Genomic DNA, 26,307 nt, shown 5'->3' with positions numbered 1-26,307 from the left:
GAACCATGTCTAGCAGTGCTTCCTTTCTCGTTGGACTAGCAACATACTGTTGTAGAAATTTTTCCTGAACACAATCTAAGAATTCCTGCCCCTCAATGCCCTTTACACTACTATTAGCCCTGTCTATGTCTGGATAATTAAAGTCCCCTATTATAGGATCATCGGATCACAGGAAATAAGAACAGGAGTAGGCCATTCAGCCCATAAAGCCTGCTCTGCCATTAAAACAGATCATGGCTGATCATCTACCTCCACACCATTTTTTCCCACTATCTCCATATTCCTTGATGTCATTAGTATCCAGAAATCTATTGATTTCTGTCTTGAACATGCTCAACGATTGAGCTTCCACAGCCCTCTGGGGTAGAGAATTCCACAGATTTTTGACCTAACATCTGCCATATGGACACTTTTTCTTATTTATCTTAATTTCTTTCTCTTTTGTACTCCACGGGACTCTGGCTTTGTTTACCCTGCCTTTCCCTTTTGACAGAATATACCTTGACTGTGCCCAAAATACCTCTTCTTTGAAGGTGGCCCATTGTTCAGCTATCATTTTTCCTGCCAACCTTTGGCCCCAATTTATTCATCCCAGATCCGTTCTTAGCCCATTGATGTTGGCTTTCCCCCAGTTAATTATTCTTACTCTGGATTGTTCTTTGTCCTTTTCCATAGTCAGCCTAAACCTTATGATACAGTGATTACTCTCCCCTAAAATTTCTCCTACTGACATTTGATCCACTTGGCTGACCTCATTTCCAAGAACTTGGTTGAGCAGTGCTTCCTTTCTCGCTGGACTGGGACCATACCACAGTAGAAAATTTTCCTGAACACACACTAGGAACTCTTGCCCCTCACTGCCCTCCACACTACTACTATCCCAGTCTATATTTGGATAATTAAAGTCCCCCATTATGACTACGCTATAATTTTTGCACCTTTCTGTAATTTCCTTGCAAATTTGTTCCTCTACATCCTTCCCACTAGCTGTTGGCCTATAGACAACACTGAGCAATGTAACTGCACCTTTTTTGTTCTTTAGCTCTAGCCAATAGATTCTGTCCTCGACCCCTCTGGGACATCCTCTTTCTCCAGCGCTGCAATGCTCTTCTTAATCAATACTGCCACCCCTCTCCCTTTTTTCCCTTTCCTATCTTTCCTGAAGACCTAGTATCCAGGAATATTTAACACCCAATCCTGCCCTTCTTTGAGCCAGGTCTCTGTTATAGGCAAAAAATCATATTTCCACGTGGCAATCTGTGCCTGTAACTCATCAATCTTGTTTACCACATTCCGCGCATTCACATACATGCACAGTAACCCTGATTTAGACTTTATTTCTTTCTCTCTTACTCTGACCCCACCTAGTAAATTACTATTCCTTATTCTAGTACTAGCTATCTCTCCCAGTATTCTCCACACCTTGGTATTCCTCTCTGATATTATCTCTTGGTTCCCACACCCCTGCCAAGTTAGTTTAAACCCTCCCCAATAGCACTAGCAAAACGCCCAGCAAGGAATCAGTCCTGGCTCTATTTAGATGCAATCCGTCGGGCCTGTACAAGTCCCATCTCCCCCAGAGATGATCCCTAAAGTCCTAAGAACATAAAGCCCTCCCTCCTGCACCATCTTTCCAGCTGTGCATTCATCTGCTTTTTCTCCTGTTTCTATGATACTGGGAGTAATACAGAGATTACTACTTTTGAGGTCCTGCTTGCTGATTTCCTACCTAGCTCCCTGAATTCCGACTGTAGGACCACATCCCTCTTTCTGCCTATGTTATTCGTACCAATGTGGACTACGACCTCTGGCTGGTCACCTTCTCTCCTCAGGATGCTCTGCAGCTGCTCAGTGATATCCTTGATCCTGGCACCAGGGAGGCAACACACCAGCTTGGATTCATGTCTGTGGCTGCAGAAATGCCTATCTATTCCCCTATTGAATCACATCACTGTTGCTCTTCCAATCTTCCTTGTACCCCTCCCCCCCCACCCCATACAGCTGAACCACCCGTGGCTCTGGCTGCACTCCCCAGATGAACCATCGCTCTCATCAGTATTCAGAACTGAATACTAGTTGGAGAATGGGATGCACTCAGGGGACTCCTGCATTACCTGCCTGTTTCTCCTTCACTGCATGTTGGTCACGCATTCCCTCTCTTCCTGAATACTCTTAAGCTGTGGGGTGACCACATCTACAAACATGCTATCCACAAAGCTCTCATCCTCGCGGATGCACTACAGTGAGACCAGATGCTGCTCAAGTAGCAAAAAGTGAAATCTTAATTATCAACATCTAATAGCTTTCACATCTTAAAGCCTCACTGGTGATGCCGTTAATGTGCATAACTTCCCCTACTCCCCCTCCACACAGCCTCATCTGTCCACGACAGACAAGCGTTTGGACACCATCAATGCTACTCTGGTTGTGCTGCCAGACGGCACAGGTGAGTGGTGCAGAAAGGACCTCTATTCATTCATTTTCCCGCCCTCTCCTGAGTTGCAGTTACATTTTGGGAAAGCTCAGAATTTAAAACTAGCATTCTAAGTCAACTCTTTTTATTGTAATTCAGCACTGTAGCTGATACAGTGAACAGCATTCTGATGAGAAAATAGATCTAAAGTGAATTAAGTAACATTTTTAGCCCAGGGTTGTAATAAATTACCCACTGTGAAAGATTTGAAGATGAATTAGTGACAAGAATCCTGCTCAAAAATATAAAATAAACAGACCGACCTTTATCCATGATATGTAGTCATATTGAATTTGTTACTGCTATCCGAGATATTCTGCAAATATCTTTAGAGCCCCTCAGTTGCTTGGAAGAGGTGGGAGCATGGGCACTGTGTGGTGCATTATGAGTTACACAGACCAGGAAACTATCAGGTTTAATCCCTACACAAGTGCTGAGCCAGCCAATCTCAGGTAGTGTATCAGTGGGACAGGCATCCCATTGAAATGGGGTGAGGACAGAATCAGGCTCAGTTGTGATGGCCCCCACAGTCAAGTAGACCTATGACTCTCACACATGGAAAAAAGTTGCTTGAGTGAGATAGTGTAGAGCCACTGGCATCAATGGAACCTTACCTTGCATAAGTCACCACCTTCAGCAGACGGGCAATAAGAGGAGAAAATAAAAGCACACTTAAATTCTTAAATTCAATGTGGAATTGTACATTATCTCCTACTGTATATTTTCTTTTACCATTACTTTAATAATCTTTTAATAAGTACAACTTTGCAGTAAATATACTGATCCCATTAGTTTCCAGTAATCAATTGGTGACTATTACTAGCTGAACTTGTGATGATTATGCCAATCATTAATCCTCCATTATGAATGGCAGCACACATGAATTACATGGACTAGCATCCGCCTAGTTGTGTTTGACATGATAGCTACACGTGGCCATAAATTACTCAAAGTGAAACAAGATCACACTGCAATTTCACAGTGTTTGGTTATAAAAATAGCACATAGCTTAGGAGTGAGTTTAAAACGGGAATCTTATTTGAAATATCTTGATGAGATTATTGTTATAGGATCAGACCTGGTATCTGCTGCTTTGTCACAAAATTCCCCTGTGTAATCCTCAAAAAGTTGGATGATGAAGGAAAAAGAAAATGAAGAGTGCCATTCATGACCTCAGGATATCCCAAAGTGCCTCACAGTCAATTAAGTACTTTGAAATTTTAGTCACTGTTGTGATATAGCAAAATGGCAGCCTATTTGCACATAGCAAAATGCTACAGACAGCAATAAGATCATTGTTCTAATGGGTGTTGTTTAAGGGAAAATGTTGGTCAAGTTACCGTGAGTACTCCCCTGGTCTTCTTTGAACAGTGCCACAGCATCTTTTACATCCACCCGAGAGGCCAGTTTAGCATCTCATGCAAACTTACTGGATAAGTTGAGTTGTATAGTAATGCTTTGGCTGTCAGATATCTGCCAGTTCTGAAGTAGGGTCACTGACCTGAAACGCTAACACTGCTTCTCTCTCCCCAGATGCTGCCAGACCTGCTAAGTTTTTCCAGCACTTTCTGTTTGTATTTAGGAACCATCTTCTTGGGTTCGAACTTCTGGGTTCTACACCCATGCCTCCAAGGAACAGCTTTATCTGCTACCTCTGTTCTGTGTTTCATATGATTCACTGTAGTGTTCACATGGCTTCTAATCTTAGCAGGAAAGGAAGGCTCATGTTGGAGAGGCAGTAAGGTCACAAAGTAGTAGCAGCAGTAGTCCAGGTAGTTTTTATAATTCTCTTGTATTAAGACTGCAGTGTTTTACATCAGATTCAGAATAAGGATATAGATAAGGCAGTCATGAGTTATTAACTGAAAGAGCAAACGTGTGAAAGAAAATCATCAGAGATGCTTCTTATGCTGTCATTGAGTAAATGCCAAGTGGAAACAACATCAACAAAAGATAAGGCTCACAATACAGCATATGAAACACTGAGTGTTGTAAGCAAAGAGCTTCTAAACCCCTTAACATTATTTGATCACTTTACCACACAATACTGCATTACCCAGTAAGTGTTTCAGTGTCTATCATAGGATGGGAACAGGACAAATGAGAGGAGCCTATCTTTGTTAAAGTGAATACAATTCCCTGTTTAATGAAGTCACAAATTTCCACAGATCCATAATCCATTTCAGCGCTGCTCCAAAGTGAGAACATTTCTGGTGGTGAATGCAGTCAGTATGATTAGTTGCAGAGTTAATTGTCTCTAGGTCAATCACCTGTACATTAGTACGTAAACATGATTAATATGTAAACATGCCTGATCACATCATATTTTATCTTCCCTCCACACACACCTCCAGGCTCCTTTTTACCACACAAATAGTAGTAACGCTTTGGAAAAAACAAGCAACCCTACCTCCACTGTTACTGGAACCCTGAACAGTTAACAGGCATCCTTCAAGATGAATTATGATGATGCAGTGAAATATGGAGCTAAGGATCTCTGTTTACCACGCAACCTCATGTGGTTTTGTTAACCCCAACTTGTCATCCATCCTGGTTCTCTTCTTTTTGTGACTTGAGGAAAGCATTCACCTTTACTGGGACTGATTATCCAATAAGATGCTCCGAGTGCGGTTCTATTAAGTTAACTGGATTGAAAATCAGGGCTACATATACTTCCTGACAAGTGCTCCCTGGGAACCCTGCTGGAAGTATGCTATTTGGAATTCAGCCCTATTGGGAATCTTAGAAGTTTACAGCACAACACGAGGCCATTCAGCTCATTCTGTCTGTGTCACTTCTTTGTTAGCACAATCTGAAACGAATCCTCTTGCTCTGAATATTTCTCTAATTCAGATGTTTATCTACTCTCCCACTGAGCTTCGCTACAATTTGTTACAGGAAGTCCTTGTCCACTTCAGATTTCACATATAATGACATTACTTTTTACACTGAAGGCTTTTCTTGAGTTGCCAACTTTTTGGATGCCAAGTCAACTTCTTTTGAAGCACTTTTTTAGCTTTTGATGATTTTCAAGGTTGGTTCTGCATGCATGGAACTGAACATCACCAACTCATCCTCATAGTTATTTGGGAAACAATGTATTTTGTTCAATGGGGAAAGCCTTTAAGAAAAGCAATGAGATAAGAACCCTAAAAAGAAAAGTCTTAATGCCATTTAAAACAGTACTGTAGAAGTAGCTGTTAAATCTTGCAACTGAGTTGGAAATAAAACAATTCAATTTTGGCACTTAGTATGGTCAAGTAAGGAGGGGTTCGAAGGGTTTCCTTCTTTTCCCCCTCCTTGTTTGACCACAACAGGTTTAGTTCTTTCTTAAAGTGGATGTACTGGCCAGTTAAGTAAGTGTTTGATTAGTTACTTGCTATGAACATAACAATAACCAATTGGACAGGTTTTCTTGAGTTTAACAAAGAAAGAGGTTAACTTTATTGTATCTAAACCGAACTAATGAAAATAATAAGCTATGCGCCAACTTTCACTCACACACACATACACACACACACACTAGAGGTTTGCACACACACAAAAATGGGTGGGGAAAGGTAGATCGGTTGAATTAGAGTCCATAGAAAAAGGGGTATACAGTCTATGGCGTTTGGTGATTCGGCTGGCTTCTAGCTGAATTCGGTGGTCCTGAGGCTTTTAGTTTGAAGAGTTATATGACTGGTTCAGTGCGTTTCTTGGAGACAGCGATGTAGATGATTTCCTCCAACAGGGTTTCTGATTGTAATCAGCGTATGCAAAGGTGGTCAGTCAACAGGCAAAGTTCAAAGCTTGTAAGCTGAAATGGAGAAAGAGAGAGAGAGAGGGATCCCCCACTTGGGTCTGCACGTGTCAGAGTCGAGAAGCTTCTCTCCTCTCTGCTGCAGAAAGACACAAGCTTAAAACCACAGATGGGGAAGGGCTTGTCACTTGACAGTCACACAGTGATTCAAACATATCAGTTAGCAGTATTTGTCTCTTGCTAAAACAACAGGTAGTTCCTTTAAACTTTTTGGGTCTTGGTTCTTGCTGGGAAATGAGCAGACATTTTGTCTCCACTTCACAAGCCTTCCAATGTAGGATATAGTGTTGCAAATTAGGTGGCCATCCTAAGCTACCAGCAAAGCCACCTTTTTTATCTGTTTTTTAAAATTTCTTCAAAAAATATAAATTCAGATTTCCAGTCAGTAGATTAAAGAAAATTATCATTCAGCAAAGCAAGTTGGCATGACACACACTTGTAATAGAATGGTGAAAGGCAAGACTGATGTTATACATCTGAGTAAAGGAGTGTGTGGAATTCCAGCAATATAGAAAAAATGGAAGAATCATAGACTGACTTGTTTTACACTGCAGAGGTCTATTGTAAGACAAATAGACTTACACAAAAATCCACTTTTATTAGACCAATTACCAAAGAGGAGGACATTGAACATGCTTGCATAAGGAGGGTGACATCATTCAGAGAATGTGGAATACTATGCCTGGGTTGAGTAGATTTTCTAAAGCTTTGGGCCAGACTTTGCTGGCAAATAATGGTGAGTTTAATGCACATGTCGGTATTAGTGTGTAATTAATCCAGAAATTTGTGACAAGGAAGAGATACCTTGCGAGTTGTGAACCGCTATAAATTGCATGACGATTAGTCTTGTGAAAAGAGCAGCTCGCCGTCAATCTCCCCATGGGTTTCACAAAATTGCTGCCTTACTGCATTAATTGCCAATTAAACGGGCTGCAGAAAATAAGGGCTGGCGATGGATGAAGTCTACCTAATGGAGCCTCAATGAGATGCCCAGCTCCAGCAAGTCTTTAAGCCATTATGTTTTTTTGGTATGATGGTGAATTCACTCCACGGTTGTGATCTTCTTCACATGTAGCATAAGGAGGGAAAATCAAAGCTTGCATCAACCAGTCATCTCTCACTGATTATCTCAAGAATGGAACTGGCAGAAATCTCAGCCAGAGAATACCGGAAGTTAAACAAGATGACTTCAAAATGGTTGGAAAGCCTCTACGGAATAGAGGTGGGAGGGGGTAGAATAACAATCTGTTACTGTATCTCAACTGAAGAGATCCCCTCACCTGATACAAGTGATTTGTAGTAGAATTTCTCAGCAAGTCATTCCTTCTGGAATCTAACAAATGTCTTCCGTGTATGAATGGATTAGCCTAGCTGAAGATGAAAAATAAACCTGCTAACATACAGGAGCAATCAAAATGTTCACAGGTAAGCAACACAACCACTGAGCTCATTTATAATCAGGAAGTCCTGTGGTGCTTCAAGTTTTTAATAAAGTTGCTGATGTCTGTAAGATGCAGCTTCTATCTTGATTTCATTTATAAATCCAATGACACACATTGAAGCGAAGGCTTTGAAAGTTTTTGCTGAGCTGGCCTGGTTACACAGGTGCGAGAGAGCATAGGGGTTTGTGTTCAAGTTCCTTAATGTTCCCACTGTTCATCAATTCTCAACTGAATGACAAACTATGACGGGACAATCCAGTTAGAAAAAGCCAAAACTCAAAGTGCAGGTCAGCACACTAATAGAAAAAGGTAAAAGAGATGACCAAATTTGAAAGTACTGATTAGATGATTGAGGTTTAAAAAAGTGTGAAGATGGTAGATTGAATCAAAGACTAAAAAATTTCATAGTTTTGAGGTCTTTGGAAAGAAAGCATTAAGAATAAGGATGTAAGAACAGAAAAAGCATACAGGACGTCACATTTGGAGCTCAAGAAGAACAACCTATTTATGTTAAAATTCTTATACTTCCTGTGTTCCCCTAAAGGAACATCTAATTCTTTCCTTCTGTGATAATATTTCTATCATGTCTGTCTATCATTCTTAAACTACCTCCAATAGCATATATATTTACCTCCTACTGAATCCCTCTAGCATTTCTATGACACCTAGTACCTCCTCAGATGGAGTACATACAACCTAACTCCTACCTGCTAACTTGCAACCTACAACACCTTCTCTATCATGTTCCTTTGGGTTTTAAAAAAGGGGATAAATTAACCAAATATGAAATAGAAAATTACCTACACAGTTCTACAAATATATAACAATCAAGGGCGCCCATTTACACTTTTCACACAAAAATGCACGTGATCATAGAATTCAAACCCCCGCCAAAAATACTTAATAATTCCACAATATTCTCCAATAAGAACAGCATTTATTCATTTCAATCACTTCAAAACAACTGCTCTGATATTGTATGTTACATGGGATAAAACTCATTGGGCTGAATTTTACAGACCCACCCACCCCCGATGTCAGGGGTCATGATATGGGGGGTCCGAAAAGTGCCTCCAGGAGAGGCCCGCCATGGACCTTGAAGCCGGGAAGGCCTGGCCCGATATTGCTGGCGGTGGCAAGGCCCCACCGCTTGGCGAAGGGAGCCCAATTTAAATATTTAAATTGATGTAAATAAATTAATGAATTCCCATTATGCTCCCGCCATTGGTCCTGGTGCGATCGGCATGCTGGTGGCCGGCACTCCCACGCCTTCAGATCCTCGTCCGGGGAACTGAGGCAGATCACTGGTGGGGAGAGGGGAGCAGGTAGGTTTCTCAGTGGGGGAGCGGGGTGAAAGTAGTATCATTGGTGTAGGGGATGCTGGGAAAGGTTATAGTTTAAAGTTTATGTACTTTGTGGGGGGGAAGGTCAAGTGGACAATGTCAGTGTTTTGGTGGGGGTGGGGGGGGGGGAACAGGGCAAGTAATTAATTATATGGCTGTTGGCAGGATGGGAGAGGGGCGAAATAAATGTTTATAATTTTTTCCTTCAATATCTCTTTAAATTGAATGGTAGGGCTCAAAGCCCTATAAAAATGGTGTCAGTGCCTGCACAAAGGCAGCTGACACCATTGCTGGGGACAGACCGCCCATCCCCTCTGCATCATCGGAGTGGGCGGTCACCCCGGCTATTTAAATGAGTCGCTGCGCTCAATATCATGGTGGCTCCGCGATGTGCGGCCCACCATTGTTTTCGCCCGCTGCCGATTTCAGCGGTGGGACCATAAATTCCAGCCAAATATCTTCCAATTTAATGTGAGCTATACCAAGGGAATTTTGCTAGTTTGGTTTATTTAAAAATAGGATTGACTTATTTAAAAAGATAAAATTCACACCTCTTTACAATAACTCCGGCTTCTCCAGATATCTTTTCATATGTCCAAAGCAATAGAATCATAGACTCTCACAACAGGACGCCACTTGGCCATGCTTAGTCCCATAGCCTACTTTTTGTCTGCAACCCTGTAAGTTACTTATCCTGAAGTCCAACTCCCTTTTAAAATTTTTAAAAAAGTTAGCTCCCATAATCAAGCTTCTTTTGGTTGAAGCAAACCTTGTCCGCAAGCGTAATCTGGGATAATGTGCCCTGCGTGAATAGATCCATTTATTGTCTTTCAATATCCAGGTAGGATACGCACTCACAAATTTTCAAATGATTAATATCATTTATGTCAGACACTTTCACAGCAGACCAAACTACCAGACAGGTTTATTCACGCATCAAATCATTTACAACAAAAAGAACAACAGCCAATTGTTGAAGTCAATTCAAATAACACAGTCACTTTGAGCCAGTTTATGAAAAGGTTAGACAGACAACCCAGTCAGTTGAGTTCCTTTGAATTAGTTGCTTCACAGATCCTTCAGACAAAAACGTCTTCTCAGAAAGGGGTATCTACCCAATCCCTACCGGTTACAGTCTTTCTTGAATTCACATAGGATTTCTTAAGTACAGAGTTGCAGCCAGATCAAAACTGTAACCATGGGGGCAATTTTAACCAGACCCACCCATTGAGAAACTGACAGGATTGAGTGCAATGCTGGTTTTACACTCTGACCAATTTACTCTCCATTGAGGTCAATGAAGGAAGTGGGGTGTTCCACCCTCTTCATGGGATACCCACCTGGGGACTTGGAATATAATTACCCACTAAATGTCCAATCTTTTTACCTATAAAACCTTCTGAAGTACAGTATCACCTCTAAGAAATCAATGTGTGAGACAGAGCACTTCACTCAAACTATGAAGAGCAATTTCCATGCCGTATGCACTGTGGCATGCTAATGGTTACCTGTGGTGTCTGGCAAGTGCCATGTATGATACACCAACCCTGGATTTTGTGGTCAGGTGCTCACCACTGGCTTCAAAGAAAGCTGCCCACAAAGATCTAGTGGTATTTGTGGTGTGAATTTGTATTGTAGATTTCCCCTTTCCTGACATCAATTTGAATCTGGCACCAAGTCAAGGGGATCTCCAGGCATCCAACAACAGTGATGTGATCAAGCAGGGTGAGCAGCCAATCACACTGAAGTGCTGTCACAGACAGCAAACCAGGAAGTAAAAAAACACCTCATTCAACAAGTAATTTTTTCAAGGGTTTTTAGAGTGAGACTAAGATCGTAAAAGGGCAAGTTCTCATCAGCTCAGTGATTACTACTTGATTGCATTCTGGGGGGACTTCAACAATGCACCCTATCGGGAAGCACAGAATCACTGGCAGTAACTTCTGAATTTCCCCATTTAACAGTGCATGTGCGAATGCCAGAAGTTTCAGACAAGTAATGACCACATACGCTGACAATTTCTCCATCGTTACAATGGAAAAATTCGGGCCTATTGTTCTATTCCGGAAAGCCAGTTGGTGAAGAATGATACTGCAGCCAATCTTATTCAGTCTTACATTTATTTACAGAGTGAAACATTACAAGCATACACCTCCTAACTCAACCATATCACAGTTTCAGTAAATGTCTCTTTATATGTGCTCAAGTGAAACCTAAATTAATGGCTTCCACCTGCATATAATTCAAACACAATTGATATTCAATTAGCACCTATATGTTGTTGTCTAATAGCCCAGTGATATACATTAATTGTTTTCAGTATGCTTGGAGAGACACGTCTGTTGGTAATCAACAGAATTGGTTTGACAGGCTTCTTTCTGATGTAATTCATCCAGAGCCAAAAGAATAGAAGCAAAATTCCCAGCATGTAGCGACAGAAGCCATTTTGAGGATGACACTTTCTTAAAAGAAGCTGTAGGACTCTTTGCACATGTATCATGTCCTGATTAGGTAGGCAGCTGCTACCAGGGAAGTGTCCAGCCTCAATTTGGAGTCTCCCCCTAGCATAGCTGAGATCACAAACATATCCCACAGAGGATCATTCATTGTAACACTATTGTGATGCAATACACTGATACAACAGCACATCTCATCACTAAGCTGCCCTTGAGAAGATGTAACATTTTCCAAGGCAAAATGTTTGAGTATCAGCTGAAAATATCAGATTGTGAGAATATAGAAAGAAATCTCTGAATATTCTAAATAAGTTTGACAGATCATAAATTTTGTACAGAAAACAATGAGATAATTTTATTTACATCTTTATAATATGTATGACCTATATAATGGATATAATCAGATGCTTGTTTCGAGGGGATTTGTCCTCTCATATCTATTATACTTCAGTATGAAATAATCAGTATGCAGAACAATTACAAAGCTAAAAGTACAAAAGCAAGTGCAAGAGTATTTCTCTGGCATGTTGGAAAAGATGCTAGCACATATTAACAAATTTTATTCATTTTACCTTCCCATCAGAGGCATGTTGCTACTAGCTTCAGTATTTAGGAATGTCTGTAAGTTAAATGATATCATAAAGGCAGTCAAGTGAGGGCAGACAGAGACAGTTTAATTAAGCTCCTTGGTATAACTTTATCTGAAGCTTCAGGCATCAGGCTCAAAACAAGTGCAAAAGTGTATTTGATACTGAATGGTAACAGAAAAAGAAGATACTCTCAACAGCAAGCTCTCCCATTTACACTGGCGTCAGGTTGGCTGCAGGTGAATAGTAGCAATATAACCAACACAGCAGGAGGGGAGAAGTTCAGGGAACAATCATTTATCTTGTATTGATTTCTGGAAACTATGTCCTAGATAAATTCCTCGTCAGAATGACAATACTCCACTTTCTGCCCGTAAGAGAGAAGAAAATGAGTAGTGCCACTGTCTTTATTTCACTATCGTGTTTCACTTTACAAACATGCCGCTGTCGGATTCTTTCAAACAAGAAAATCTAAACAGTTTTATCAGCGTGACTTAGCGATCGTAACGGTATCACCTGCTTGCTTTGCTGCAGCATGATTTGAAGTCAAGGGGTCAGAACCAAGCACAATTGGACCATTTGGTTTTATCCCAGGTAACCTTCTTTCTCTTGTAATTGAACCTGCTCAATTCGCTCAGAGTTTCTGTCAGTCATAGCCACTGTCTGTCATTACTGCAAAATGCTTCTTGTCATATAACACTGACAGAACTGCTGCCGCAAGACTCTGAAGAACTCTGGGCACCCAGCATATAGTGTTGCAGAAAATGAGCCAGAGTCCATTTCTCCAGGCACCATGTTCCAGTACAAAATTAATGATGTTCGAAGCTGTGGCCTAGCAGGTGAAAATGTGCTGCAACAATTATTCTAATGCAGGAATACCACAGCACCAAATGTTGCTGTCAAGGAATGGTTTAATTACCCTGGCACCCATGCCACTTATAATCACCTGTCATTAGTAACAATGCTCGCATCTGTTTACACGTTCTGTCAGAAATGCCAGTCTGCCTCAGCCTAAAGAGGAGACAGATTTCATAATGACAGAATTTGAAGTTAAAGGTCTCCTCATTGTTTCTGACCAGTACAGGATTGAACTGAAGCCAGAAGCTCTCTTTTCATCACAGCTAATTATATATATGATGAAATCCAAACTGGCCTCTGTTACTTACTATACTGATTCTTTGGCTCCTTCCTAGTGCCTAAATCTGATATAGACAGTGCAATTGCCCAAAAGAGAATAAAATAGGTATTTCAAAATTACAAGTCATGCATTTCCAGTGATGCAGTAGATCAGTTTTAGCTTTAGTGTTCAACTGTCAAGACAATGTGCTCCATGTTCTCATTTATGAAAATGTGGCTCATTGGGATCCAGTGTTTGGGTTTGTTATCTCAATTCTGGACCCTTTTTAATGTACAAGTCGTGATTTATGTAAACAAAGATTGAAAGCATGTTTGACAGTATTAACTGCTAATCCTTATACACATAAATTGGAACTGTTTAAAATTTGTTACAACCTAATCAAGACTGTATTTAGAAAAATAATCAAATGTAATACATAACACTCATGTTCAATTAGTGCTGCGCACATCAAAGAGTACGCTAGAAGCCTTCGAACAGCAATTTATTCTATCTAGGCAAACCTGGCAGCTTTTCTACATTTACAATGTCCCACAAACAAGCAATGAGATGAATGACCAGCCAGTTAGTCAATCAGTTTTTAGGTGGTGTTGATTGAAGGAGAATGTTGGCCTGGCCTGGCCTGGGAGAACCTCCTATTCTTCTTTCAACAGTGTCACTGGATCTTTACCTGGATCCACCTGATTCAACAGAACTGAGTCTGGATTCACCATGTCATTCAACAGCATCACTTCAAGGAATGAGCATTCCCTCAGTCCTGCATGGGAGTATCAGCCTAGATTATGTGATCACCCCTGATGTGGAGGTCTAGCCTACAACCTTATGATCCAGCTGTCAGAGTAGTACCAAATGAGGGAGAATGAGAAAAATAGGTGTTAGCTGAGGTACATTTGAGATCTGTTGAAAAGTAGCATCAACAGAGGTGCGGGAACATGTCACCCTCCCATAATTTCAATCATGGAGTAGTGTGTGGTGGATCTGGGAGGCAAATGAAAATAAAAAATCACCCATTTTTGAAATTAAGTATTTTAAGTGAGATAGATGTACTCTTGTAATATTAGCAGTTATTTCTTTCCAATGCTCGAGTGAACTTGACTGTTTTCAACTTTTTCAACGCCATCTATATATATTGCAATTTTTAAAGAAGAATGGCCACTGCTTCAGTCAGATAGAAACATGAGTAAAAATGTATACTTGAGTTACAGTTGATGCTAAAGAGAGGTTGCAATTGCACATTTATTGGATTGTAAAGTGACTTGCACAGCCCACTATTTTTACAGGAACACTGAGAAAGAGCGGCTGCAGGAAACATCAGGATCTCTTGGAAATGATCTAATTTTTTTATTTAACAAGACGGCATCACTGATGTTCCATCAAGTTAAGTGATAGAAAACTGGGCTTCCAAGCAGTCTGAGGAAAGCCCATAAAATTTTGCAAAGTTCCAAACACTGGAGTTTTGCTATAATGTAATACTTCAACATTAAATCAGCACTTCACATCCTCTGTTTTTTTCCTAAATATTACTGTACTTTTTATTTTTTAGTCTTTGAGATTTGCAAAGAAATCTGAAGTGTAAAGATTGAAATTGTCTGGTTTATCAACCAAAACTAGTTTGAGCAGGTTTTTGTGCTTGAATAGGGCATAAAGAGATGATTAAAGGAAGAGGTGCAGGTTACTGCATTAATCAGCCCCAGGTTCCCCATTCCAGATAGAACACCCTGGGGCACTCATTACAACCATTAGTAAACACGACAATTTTCAAATTTGTTCTGTCAATGCAGCAATGAGCAAGTTTGTTAGGAACTCGCATACAGTGCTGCTTTTTGATCCATGACGCTCAGTTTAAGAACATGGGCTTTTACACACATTAATGTCTGATCTTTGAGCCAGCCCGTCTGCTTTTTTCCATGTAGCAACGTGAATTAATCATGTTTTGTGGTTTCAAACTTTTTTTCCAAATTAATTTTTCTTCCTGGTACCTTTGTCTAAAACTTAGCTGAGGGGACAGGGTGGTGTCACGCTTTTCTGGTGCGAGGATATGGGCATAATTGGCATGAACGGATATGTTCTCTGTTTTATCCTCGCATCATCTTGGGAGGTATCATTTTATGAGTCCTTGCATACCTCTTCCATCAGGTATATTGGAAATTTGGCTGGGTGCTGCCTACAATTTCCCATCTATTATGGAAAATTATGAATAACGCCCATGTTATGCATTTCCAATATGTGCAGCATGCTAGCAAAGCTCATCAGCACCACAGATTTGTAAAATTATTCTCCTCACCTCCACTCAATGGCCTCCCCAAATGCCAATCCACTTGGGAAATTCACTGCAAGAGTAAACATCATTAGAACATAAGAAATGCCAAGGGTGAAAGAAGGCTATTTGGCAAGCCATTGTCTGTCCCACTAATACTATAGTTCTTCTAACTTAACATGTGACTGCCTTTTGAATGTCTGTAATGTTTTTGTCCCTACCATCCCCTCTAACATATTTATTTCAAACACTTGTCACTTTCTGAATAAACAAGTTTTTCCTAATTTTGGTTTTAAGTTGTCTTTTTACTCATTTTAATTTATGTCTCATTGTTCCACATTCCTGGTTTATTTTACATGTTATACAGTTCATCTATATAATTTGATACTTTATAAATCTTGATGACGATCACTCTAAACCGCTTCCTTTCTAAAATATCGAGCTTGAGCTTCTCCAGTACTTCCCCCTAACTTATTGCCTTTGCACATGGAATCTTGTTGCTTGTCTCTATACCTTTTTCAATGTCTGTGGATTTTTTTGTGGTGTGGTGACTGAAACTGAACTCCCTACTCCAAGTGTAATCTGACTAGTATAGCATGAATGAGCATAACCGCTGTATTCTTGTACTGTACTGTGACACATGCCAGCATTTTGTTTGTTTTTTAAATTGCTTTGCCACATTATCCAGATATTGAAAGTAACGTGCCCACTATTATTTCCAAGTGCCTTTCTCGGTCCCCTATGTCAATTTTACTCAGTTTATTGTCTAATTATATGTACATTTTTTAAACTTTAAACGACTACTTTACCAGTTCAAATTTTATTTGCCATTTGCCTGTCCAACTGCATAACTGAGCTAAATCCTCTTGTAAGCCTTTAGCTGTAGCCTTTCTTTACTGTTCTCTCAATTTTAGTGTTGCCAGTAATTGTTACAAGTAAGTTGGTGGTATCCAGGACATTAAAGTGAATGAAAAACAACAGGGGTCCAAGTGCTGATTTTTGGAAAACTCCACCCACATCCACCCAGTCTGATATTGTGCTTCTCTTGAATACTTTCCATTTTATGGTCAATTTTTTTCGACCTTGGATTCCTGTGGCTATTAGCTTAATTAGAAGTCTTTCATGTGGTACTTGTCAAACAACTTTCAGACTAGCCAACTGCACAGGATTACAGGAAGCCACATTATCTGTTTTGCCAGGCAGGATCTTTCACCTCTAATCCACGCTGGATGTTTCTTTATCAAGTTATTGCCACACAGATAATTTTTGAGCCTAATGAAGTAGATAGTTCTTCTGTTATTTTATCTGCTATTGACAGTCAGGCTCATCACTCTTTTCGCTTTTTTCTTATGGAATCTCACCAGTCCTCAATGACTCCTTCATAATACTGGCCAGTGCTCCAGAGTTTTCTTCCCCACTCTCCTTCAGTACCCAAGGAAAATATGCTCTCCTGTCCAGGGGATTTATTAGTCTTCAGTCTCTCTAACTATGAAGTGCTCTCACCACAGTGACTTCAGAATTCTCAATGAAAGTGGAGGTATTACAAAAATTGAATAGCAATTAGTATTATCTTACATAGTGAAGATCGCTAGAAAATATTTACTATTTCTACTATTTTATTTTGTCCAAATTCATTACTACCAAAGTTTAGGGTTCTAACCTCATCTCTAACTACTCTTTTACTATTATAAAACTGTAATAATGTTTTAATATTCTGCTGTATGGACTATATTTTCTGCCCATTTATAGGCAGCGGGGAAAATCTAGTACATCTTTTATTATACATATCTATAGGGTAATGATCCCTTTTAAGCTGCATGGCCGCGTAACCACACAGCAACCCGAATGTTTCCATGCAGGCCATGCACAGGTCAGCCCCTTTAAGGTATCATATTTGTGCAGCTGCGCCAAAAAATTTAAGGGACCCGCACACTCAAACGAATCGGCCACGCACTACAAAAAAATATAGAGGGCACATTGATAAATGGTCCTTCTTCCAACTGTAGTTTTTTAAAAATCTATTTTAGAGAATTACTGTGCTTCAAAAGTTTAGCCTCTCTCTTTTCCCTGTATACTTTCTTTTAGTTTGATTTTCTTTCTTACTCCTATTTTAGTTGCCCAAAGCACCCATTTTGGTCCATTGGGTTATATTTATTTTCTATAATACATTATCTTGCAACTTCAACATATAATGAATAAAAAGTTACATTTCTCCTCAACTGAGATATTTTCAGCAATACTTCCCAGTTTAATTTGCATTCATTTGAGTTAACTTTTAAAAACATTTGACATATAAAAATCTTTTAGATAGTAACACAATAATGCTTCCAGTACACTGAGATCAATGGGTGACATAGTAATGGTAATAGTAACACCAGTTATTCTTAACTGTTCCAGAGGTGATGTTATGACCTGTCTCAGCCTATTTTAATAACCTTTGCAGCCACCAATGACATCACCAGCCATGCTCTTAAACCACCGCTGGGCCTCTGCTACACTTCACCTGCTCCAAATATTATATTTTCATCCAGGTCCTGATTGGTACTGATTACCAAATAATATTTAATTATACAGTTACTAGTCCCTAGAAGTTTCACTATTTCTGTACTATGGATGCTATCCTGCTTTGCTTTTAAGAACCAGATCTGAAAGCGAATCATCCCACTGCCTATAAATGGGCAGAAAATATAGTCCATACACCACAATATTAAAACATTATTACAGTTTCATAATAGTAAAAGAGTAGTTAGAGATGAATTTGGACAAAATAAAATAGTAGAAATAGTAAATATTTTCTAGCATTCTTCACTATGTAAGATAATACTAATTTGCTATTCAATTTTTGTACATTGAGCCAACAACACTCATTAGTTCTGATTCTGTTGTCTCACCTCCATTAAGAATATCCAATTTTTACAGGCTTGACTGGAATCACCCACAATTACATTTTCTGTGAATACCTTTCTTAAATGATCACATAAAATGTTATCATCCTCCCAGTAGGGGTCAATAGTCCTGTTTAGAATTCCTGTACGGGGTATAATTTGCATCCCATTGCAGCTCTCTCAAGTTATTATTGATGTGTGACAACACTCAACAGTGACTGTTGTCAGGCTATTTGACCATAGGGGGCCTGATCCCATCCTCACCTGTCATTCTCATGTGCACTTCTAGCAAAGGTTGCTGATTTTTTTCCACTTCCTGATCCAGAGGCACTGAAACCAATTGTCGTACCCCTATCACGATCATGGTCATCTGCTAACTCAGCAGAGACCAGGTATTGCACTTGAGACCTTCTTGGTTCGTATGACTCAAGTTACTCATTGGATAAGTTTGCTGAATCATCAGGGGATTTTTTTATGCCCATTTGTTAATCCAACCTGAGCTATTTCACCTTGTGTCTTTCACTGGGGCATGAATTCAACTTCATTTATTTCAAACTTATTCTCCACTTCTCCTGAGTACAGAATCTAGTTCAGTTTGTGATGCCTCCTCACACCTGAATAACCCATCGGCAGTCACAGTCTGGGCTTGCATATGAAGAATGGCTACTTGTGTGAGTCACAAGGGAATGCATTTACATTGCCTGCTAAATTGGTAATGTAAATCTCGAGTCAGTCACCAATTTCTCTCGAGTGAAATGATGTTACACTCCCTGGAGGTAGTAGTTTCAGATTGTTTCAGTTTGATGATGTATGGAATGTGAATCTCTTGCTGTATTAAACCTGTTTTGCAAGATGTTCGGGGATCTGTTGGATACATGGGCACTTTGAATATTTACCATACTCTACTTACATTCAGAGAATAGGGATTTTCTTGACCTTACTTGCTAAACATTTAAATTTCTAACTGCTGAGATATTGCTGAGTCCTGGCATTCACAGAGGACAGTTAGCTTTCCAACCAAGCAGGGGACAAGTGTTATAAAAAGGGTGCTGCCTAGCTGGAACCCAAACTCGGGTATAAATCCACCCAACGGGTACCACACCTGTACAATCACACCTCAGTAAGAGAAGAGAGAAAAAAACTGAAAAAGGTAAAAAGAAACCTATACGGATAATTATAAATTAATTAGGTGATGAACAGCACCTCTGCACTTAAATTTGTTAACATGATTTTATTGTTAAAGTTTAAATCAGGATTCTTTAACTGTTCTGATTATGAAAGGGGGGGGGGGGGGGAGGGGGAACTGTTTAACAAGTTATGTACCTCTCAACCCCTGTAATGCCACTCCTCATCATGACAGCAGTTAAGAAGAAGGTCTTCGTACCTGCCTACCTAAAGAAGGCTCCTGTTAAATAACGAACACAGACAGCTCTGGGACCATACACCTGCACAGCCTGCCTTTTACTGCTTGAAAGGAAAGGCCACAGGGGATAGGCAGAAGGTGCTTGTCTGACAGGGCCAGGACAGGCTTCCTCTGTGGTGACAGCCTGGGCCCAGCCTCCTAGGCCTGACCCACCATAATTCCTTCACAATGCAGTGGCAATGCAGCTGACAGTAGCAGCTGCGCCTCCTAAGCGAGATGGATGGAATTTTCATAACTATTTCCCCAAGTTACATTTCACCTTCAAGATAATTTATGAGCTGCTCAGGAGCCTTGAAGAGACAATATGCTTGCCATAAAATTAACTGTAACAGTCTTGTAGGTTATAATTAACAATGGGAGGGTAGCACCAACTGGATGAAACACATGGTATAATTGATGATGAAACTGGGAAATTAAGGAAGCTAACACAATCATTACTGCACACGTCACTCCAGTAAAGCTTGAACCTTCTGAGTGTTAATTACAGCCCCCCGCACCCTGATGTGGGGATGAGCTTCTGAGCTGGAAGGAGACACTTTATTGGCAAGTCCACTTTGCACCTGGACTGACGTACATAGTATATGTTGCCTGAAAGAGAAATATGAGTTTAACCAACACGATCTCCTGAACATCTGTCGACAAGCCCGCCGTTATTTCCAAATACCTGTATGTGGCTCCTTAGGTGCTTTGTAAGCCAGCTAGACTTGTCCATTCAGGGTTTAGAGCCTCACTTTGCCTTTCAGCGAGCCAATAGCAATTTAACTTAATGAAAAATCTCATTAGTAATGAACGAGGAACAACTGTTCTTTTTCTAAGCTGCTTTCATTAGGCTTCTCTGCACAATTAATTTTAGCAAAGCAGACAGAAGCTCTTTTCACCTCTACACTAACACTCCTAATTCTTTACTATAAAGTCCCAGCTTTCTGAATCCCAGGCCTTTACTTCATCACTTTCTGTAGGCTGCTGATTTATCCAGGTTTTTGTTTTCTCCTGTGGATTCCAAAATAATCTTACAGCTTAGTTTTTAAAAACCCTCTCCATTGTCCTTCACAAATACAGCCATCACAGTGAATAATGAAGAGAAGAAAAACGTATCCTATTTATCCTTGAAAAGGAGGAGGCGTAAGGTTTCAAAAGGGGGAGACAGTGAGAGGAAAATGTTCTGGAGGAATCAAACAACAACTGGTGGCTGTTAAAATGTAGCATTTAATCAAAGAGCATTTCTATTGTTTGTAGGAGACCTCACAGCCATTCAGCACAGCACTGATTTGTTTCAAAACTAGCAGACAAAAGTGACACAGGTGAAGGACGGAGGTAGGGAAGCACTAAGGGTCATGGCAAACAAAAAAATCGAGTATAACTTAAAATGCACTCAGGTCACAGGGCTTCGCGGGCAGCTGAACATCAAGCACAACTAAAAATCCGACATCTTCATTTAGAGCTGAGCTTCATTCTCAGCATTTTAAGGCTGTGCTCTCAGTTTGAGCATGGTCTGCCTTCCTACAATCAATCTCCTCCTATTCATCACAATGTGAACCTCCCTCTCTCATTCATCATATATTCATCCTCTACTATACTGGCCCCTTTTCCTCGAACTTTTTCTTCTTAATCTATACTTTTGATTCATTATGGGTCAGTAGATCTACATCCACCATGCCTTTTTTTCTGAATCTGTCCTCCCCTAAAGAGGCAGCCTAGAAGCCAGATGGGCATCTTTACAGTCCATTTATCAAGCCCAATGCATCCTGCCTCAATAAGCATTCAGCATGTTTATTGCGCTAATGTGGTAAAGCCTCAGTGTAATGTGCAAATAATTTTCATTATTGTATTCTGACCTTACCAGTCTACAGCAGTTCGGACACAGAAACAGACAGACAAATGTGTTCCAAAATCTCACAGCTGGCAGTTTTAATGTTTGCTTGCCATCCGTAACACCTCTCATTTTATTGACCAAGTAATGACCTTTTCTCTGAAAAGGTCAAGAATGCTCAGTTCAAATGGCCTGAGCACCTCTTGAACAGCTATAACAGATTGCCCATCAGAAGCTATGTTCTGGCAAACAAACAGCAGCCTTTACCCTATGTGATGTAGTCACTTCAACACATTCAGGAAGTGGGAGGATGAGGGCTACCCTTTACCAAATCCAGCTGATTCTCTTCACCAGTGAAAGTAAATTGGTGTAATACAACTGCCTGATTTTTTTTTTAGAAAACGCAAGTGCTAATTATTTCCTGCTTTGGCACATAGTTTTCTATGCAATGACAACATACACAATGGCCTGATCTCTGCTGCAGCAGCATGGAAGTATCATGGTGGATGTTTTATAGCTTTCAGCATTGGGCAGTTGATAGTTAGCATTGTTGGTGCTTCATTTCAGATGACAGGGGTCGTCTCAGCATCATAACTAACAGTCAGTTTAAAGCTTTGATGAGGTATACTAAGGTGTATGGTAACAATCTGTTGGTGCTACTCTCATGCATCACATGTTCAAGATGGGTCACTGGATAGGGAAAACATCAAACAAAAAGGGGTCATAGGTGTATCAGCCTCTGGGGCACGCTTTCCAGCAAAGTTTCAAGGCGATTAGCAAAGCCACACTCCAGACATTTTCCTTCAGCTTTAGCTTTAACAGCCTGTATACTGTCTGCTGCTAAGCTTTCACAAGGCACTTCAGCATTTTGTCGATGACTAGACATAATTTCTTCAGTAATGCATCTTGCCTTTGATTAATATATCCAATGTAAGAAAGGGTCAACAACATCTGTAGCCAGTTTCTTTAATCCCCACACACCAACAAACCCTCCCTCACAAACAAAGCCAATAATATTGTCTTTATTGATTTTTTTCATTAAGAAATGGGTGCCATTACACAAAACATACACTACTGGAAGCAGTGATTACTATAAATATCTGATGAATCTAAACAAAGGGCTTACCTTGTCATCCAGCTCTTTCTCAGTTCCTGGCGCTCCTCAAGAAGTGGCAAAAGACAGCGTATAATTTGGTGCTTTCTTTCTAAAGACCATTCCACCTTATTGATTTCACATAGCAAAAGCTTCGTCTAAAAAAATTAAAAAAGAGCTGGCAATAAAACTAAAAAATAATAAAATAGCCCATTGGCAAATAAAGCAAGGAACAAAAAATCAATATCATCTTTATTACTCCCTTCTACTATGGACAGATCAATAAAGCAAATGAAGTTAATGATGATCAAAATGGATAATATATTTATTTCCAGTAAATCAATTTACTTGGTGCACTCGGGGTGAACCTTTTCAGTTTTAAATAAATGGCTACAAGTTGGCCAGCACAGCAAAGTTAAGGGTCAAAAGGTTCAGGTAATGCGGAAACCCTGGACAAAGATGTTATCAGGAAAGACAGATACAGAAAAACAAAATCATTCTTCACATCTCAATTGCACATCTCACCTAAAAACAACTGACTCAACAACTACTACTGGTGCTTGCTATTTTAAACCACACCAACAATTTTCCCTATAAGATTGTCTGTCTCTGTTTCTTTATTAGTTTAATGAAGGTTAATGACAGATAATTGTCTGGAGGCCCCTCGCTCATCTGTTGCTGAGTGAACCTTTCACATTTTTAAACTTGTGTTGCTCTGACTGCAATTGACAGTATGTTTGAGGCTACAGGTCAGGAGAACAAACAAACAGTTTGGGCAGCCCGATTGCCTGCCTTATCTCATCCTTCTGTTAGCAGAAGACTTGAACAGCACAAATGTTTACAGGCTGATGAAAATTTCTTTCCTCTATTTCCTGAAATCACCAAACAAGCACCAGGATGACCTCTCCAGTTCCAGATAGCACACAGGCAGAAGCGAACACTGCCTTTAACAGGAAAAGTGCAGGCTTGTACTCAGCCCAGAATTTAGTGTCATTGGCTGCAATTTTGGTTGCACAATGCAATTTTCCCTCTAAGCTGCATGGCCACATAGCCAGTTGGCCTCTTTAAATTATCATGTACGTGTGGCCACAGAAAAAAATTTACAAGGGTTGCACACGAAGAAATTGCCCGCACACTCGAAAAACAAATTATAGGGAATGTTGGCATAGTGCCCGTATTTTCCATGCAATGGATGCCGTTTCAGATGCAAAATGCGGTCCACAGCGTGTGTACAATTCCTGCACCACGCTGCATTTTAGTAAGAGCATTAAGCGGGCACAGGGAATGTGCGTCAGAAATAGATCATGATGTCAGTCAACGTGCAATGCTGATTTGATGCCAGCGGTGCCATTTTTTACCTTAATGTTCCAGCTAATACCCTCCTTTCCCTCCTGCAGTTGAACATATGGTTAGCAGCGGGAAGAATCCCCTCACCAGTGTTTTTTAAAGATATCATGAACTACTTTCAGGTTATTTGCTGATCAATTCTAAAAGCTCTTGCTGAGTTAGAAGCGTTTGGTGGTTTGCACTGCTACTTAAAGTTGCTAGAGTGGAGTGGTTCTGACTTCAAGGATTCTGCTCAGGTCACTTGCTCCCAGTTATTAGTGCAGTAGTTGCTATGCCCCTTGGCCTGTTGCATGATAGGAAGTATGAGCAGAGTTTTCATAGAAGAGGAGAAGCTGCTCGAAGAGGGAGGAGGTTGAGAGGGAGAAGGGTCTTCAGGGAGCAATTCTCCTATCTCAGTCTTAACGAGGAACAATGCGTTAGATGTCTCCGCTTCACCAAGGACGTGCTTACTGAAATTTTCCACCTGAAGCAGCCAGAACTGCAGCCTCAGAGCAAGGTGAGGTTGGCGTTGCCAATGGCTGTGAAGATGATAATGGCCATGAATTATTATGTGTCTGGCTCCTTCCAGGTTTAATTGATTTATTTACATCTTCTGGTTCACCATCCACTGTTGTATAAAGGAGGTCTGTATGCAAAGATAGCTGAATACATTTCATTCTCTCTTGCCAGAGAGAAGCAGGCACAGCAAGCACCTAGCTTAGCCAGGATTGCAGACTTCCCCATGGTGCAAGGTGCCACTGATTGCATATATGTCACTTTGCAGGTGCCACATACAAATTCTGAGATATACTGCTATTGGAAGGGATACCACTCTCTTCAATGTCCAAAGTCTCAGTGTGGTGTGCGACCACATATATCAACATAAATGCAGATCAATGCCCGTAGCCTGGAAGCAATTGCGATGTCTTCACTTTGCGGCAGTCAGCTGTACCATCCGGATTTGAGCCACCATGACTGGACGACATGGGCTAGTTATGGACCACCCGGCTCATGACTTCATTGTGTAACCCACGTACACGTGGCCAGCATGTACATAACGACAGCCATACTGCCAAACAAAATGTCACTGAGAAGACCACTGGGTTGCTTAAGCAACACTTACATTGCCTAGACCGCTCTAGTGGAGCCCTGCAGTAATCACCAAAGTATGTGACATGATTTGTTGTGTGCTGTTGCAACCTCTCCATCAGGAGGGCACAGCCCCTGCTACCAGATATACAGTGAGCAGCTGAAGAGGAGGTGGAGCAGGAAGGGAAGAGGCAACCAACATATCTGCTTTCTGGCCAGGCTCTATCCGTGATCAGCTCATCTGACAATGGTACCAGTTTATGCAACCCCAGTTCCCCATTCACCAACAGTTCTTATCTTCCATCTGTCACTAACCATCACAGCATCTTCTTGACTGAAATAATACCCACCATAAAACAAACATTTCAAACCAAACCCATAAATTTAACCATCCAGTATTCAATATAAAAGTCAACTAATCACCCTTGTGTATTCTCTTAGTACCTATCTTCCGTGTGCCTTTGCCTGTCCTAGTCCTCCGATACAGTACTACCTCAGTGACTGCAGCATGGCTGGTGGAAAGCTGCTGGCTTTCAGTGGGTAAGACTGCAGGTGGCCTTACAGGACAATCTCGAGCAGCTCTGGCTCGAGAAGGCATAGGCGGCAGCAGCCTGAGTGGCTCGCTGACAAGCAACTGCTAGGACACTAGCGAAGTAGCAGTAGTGGGAAGATGAATGCTGCCTTCCTGAGAGAGGGCAACTGGTTTGAGCTCCACTGAGCCACTGCCACTCCAACAGGGCAGTGCCACAGCAAGACCTTGGGTGGCTTCTGCTTGTGCTGAAATGGAAGCCGAGACATCAGCCTTCAAACATTGCATCATGGTAGGGTCCGCAAGTGTGCTAATGGAGTTTACCACCATTTCCTGCTGGGAAGGATGAGCTCCAAGGTCTGCATAATGCCCTGTGCCAAGTTGGTGCCGGACACCACCATGCTCTTTGACAGTCACCATAGTGTTTTTGGCATCTTCCCAATGCACCAAGCATTTCAGTGTGTCTTTTTCTGTAGGCCACACCATCTAAGTTCTCATATGAATCCATTGCAGCAGAATTTGTGTGTGACCTCATGCTCTGACAAGCTGGTACCTGCGTTACCCAAGTCCTCTGCCCTGACTGCAGGCCACTCGCCACGTGCAAATCCTGCTTCTGTATGTGCAGTGTCAGATCTGAATGGTGGCTGTGAGTGTGAA

General features: G+C 40.8%; 1 protein-coding gene across 11 annotated transcripts in view; it reads right to left on the bottom strand.

The window, feature by feature from the left end:
- The window catches only part of fto (FTO alpha-ketoglutarate dependent dioxygenase), a 465,612-nt gene that overhangs the window by 234,137 nt on the left and 205,168 nt on the right, over nt 1-26,307 (bottom strand). For 8 of the 11 annotated variants that reach the window (XR_010976712.1, XM_068049465.1, XM_068049464.1 and 5 more), the window contains exon 8: nt 22,740-22,864. The exons of the other annotated variants lie outside the window; for them this stretch is intronic. Coding sequence is in view for 7 of the 8 variants with exons in the window: in XM_068049465.1 (XP_067905566.1) it covers nt 22,740-22,864 (125 nt within the window). In the remaining variant the exon portion in view is untranslated. The remainder of the gene's footprint in view (nt 1-22,739; nt 22,865-26,307) is intronic. 11 annotated transcript variants of the gene reach the window in all.

The sequence above is a fragment of the Heterodontus francisci genome, chromosome 17 (assembly GCF_036365525.1).
Source record: "Heterodontus francisci isolate sHetFra1 chromosome 17, sHetFra1.hap1, whole genome shotgun sequence".
Lineage (NCBI taxonomy): Eukaryota > Metazoa > Chordata > Chondrichthyes > Heterodontiformes > Heterodontidae > Heterodontus > Heterodontus francisci.
The sequence above is the reverse complement of the archived record's forward strand: the minus strand, read 5'-3'. Positions and strand labels throughout refer to the sequence as shown.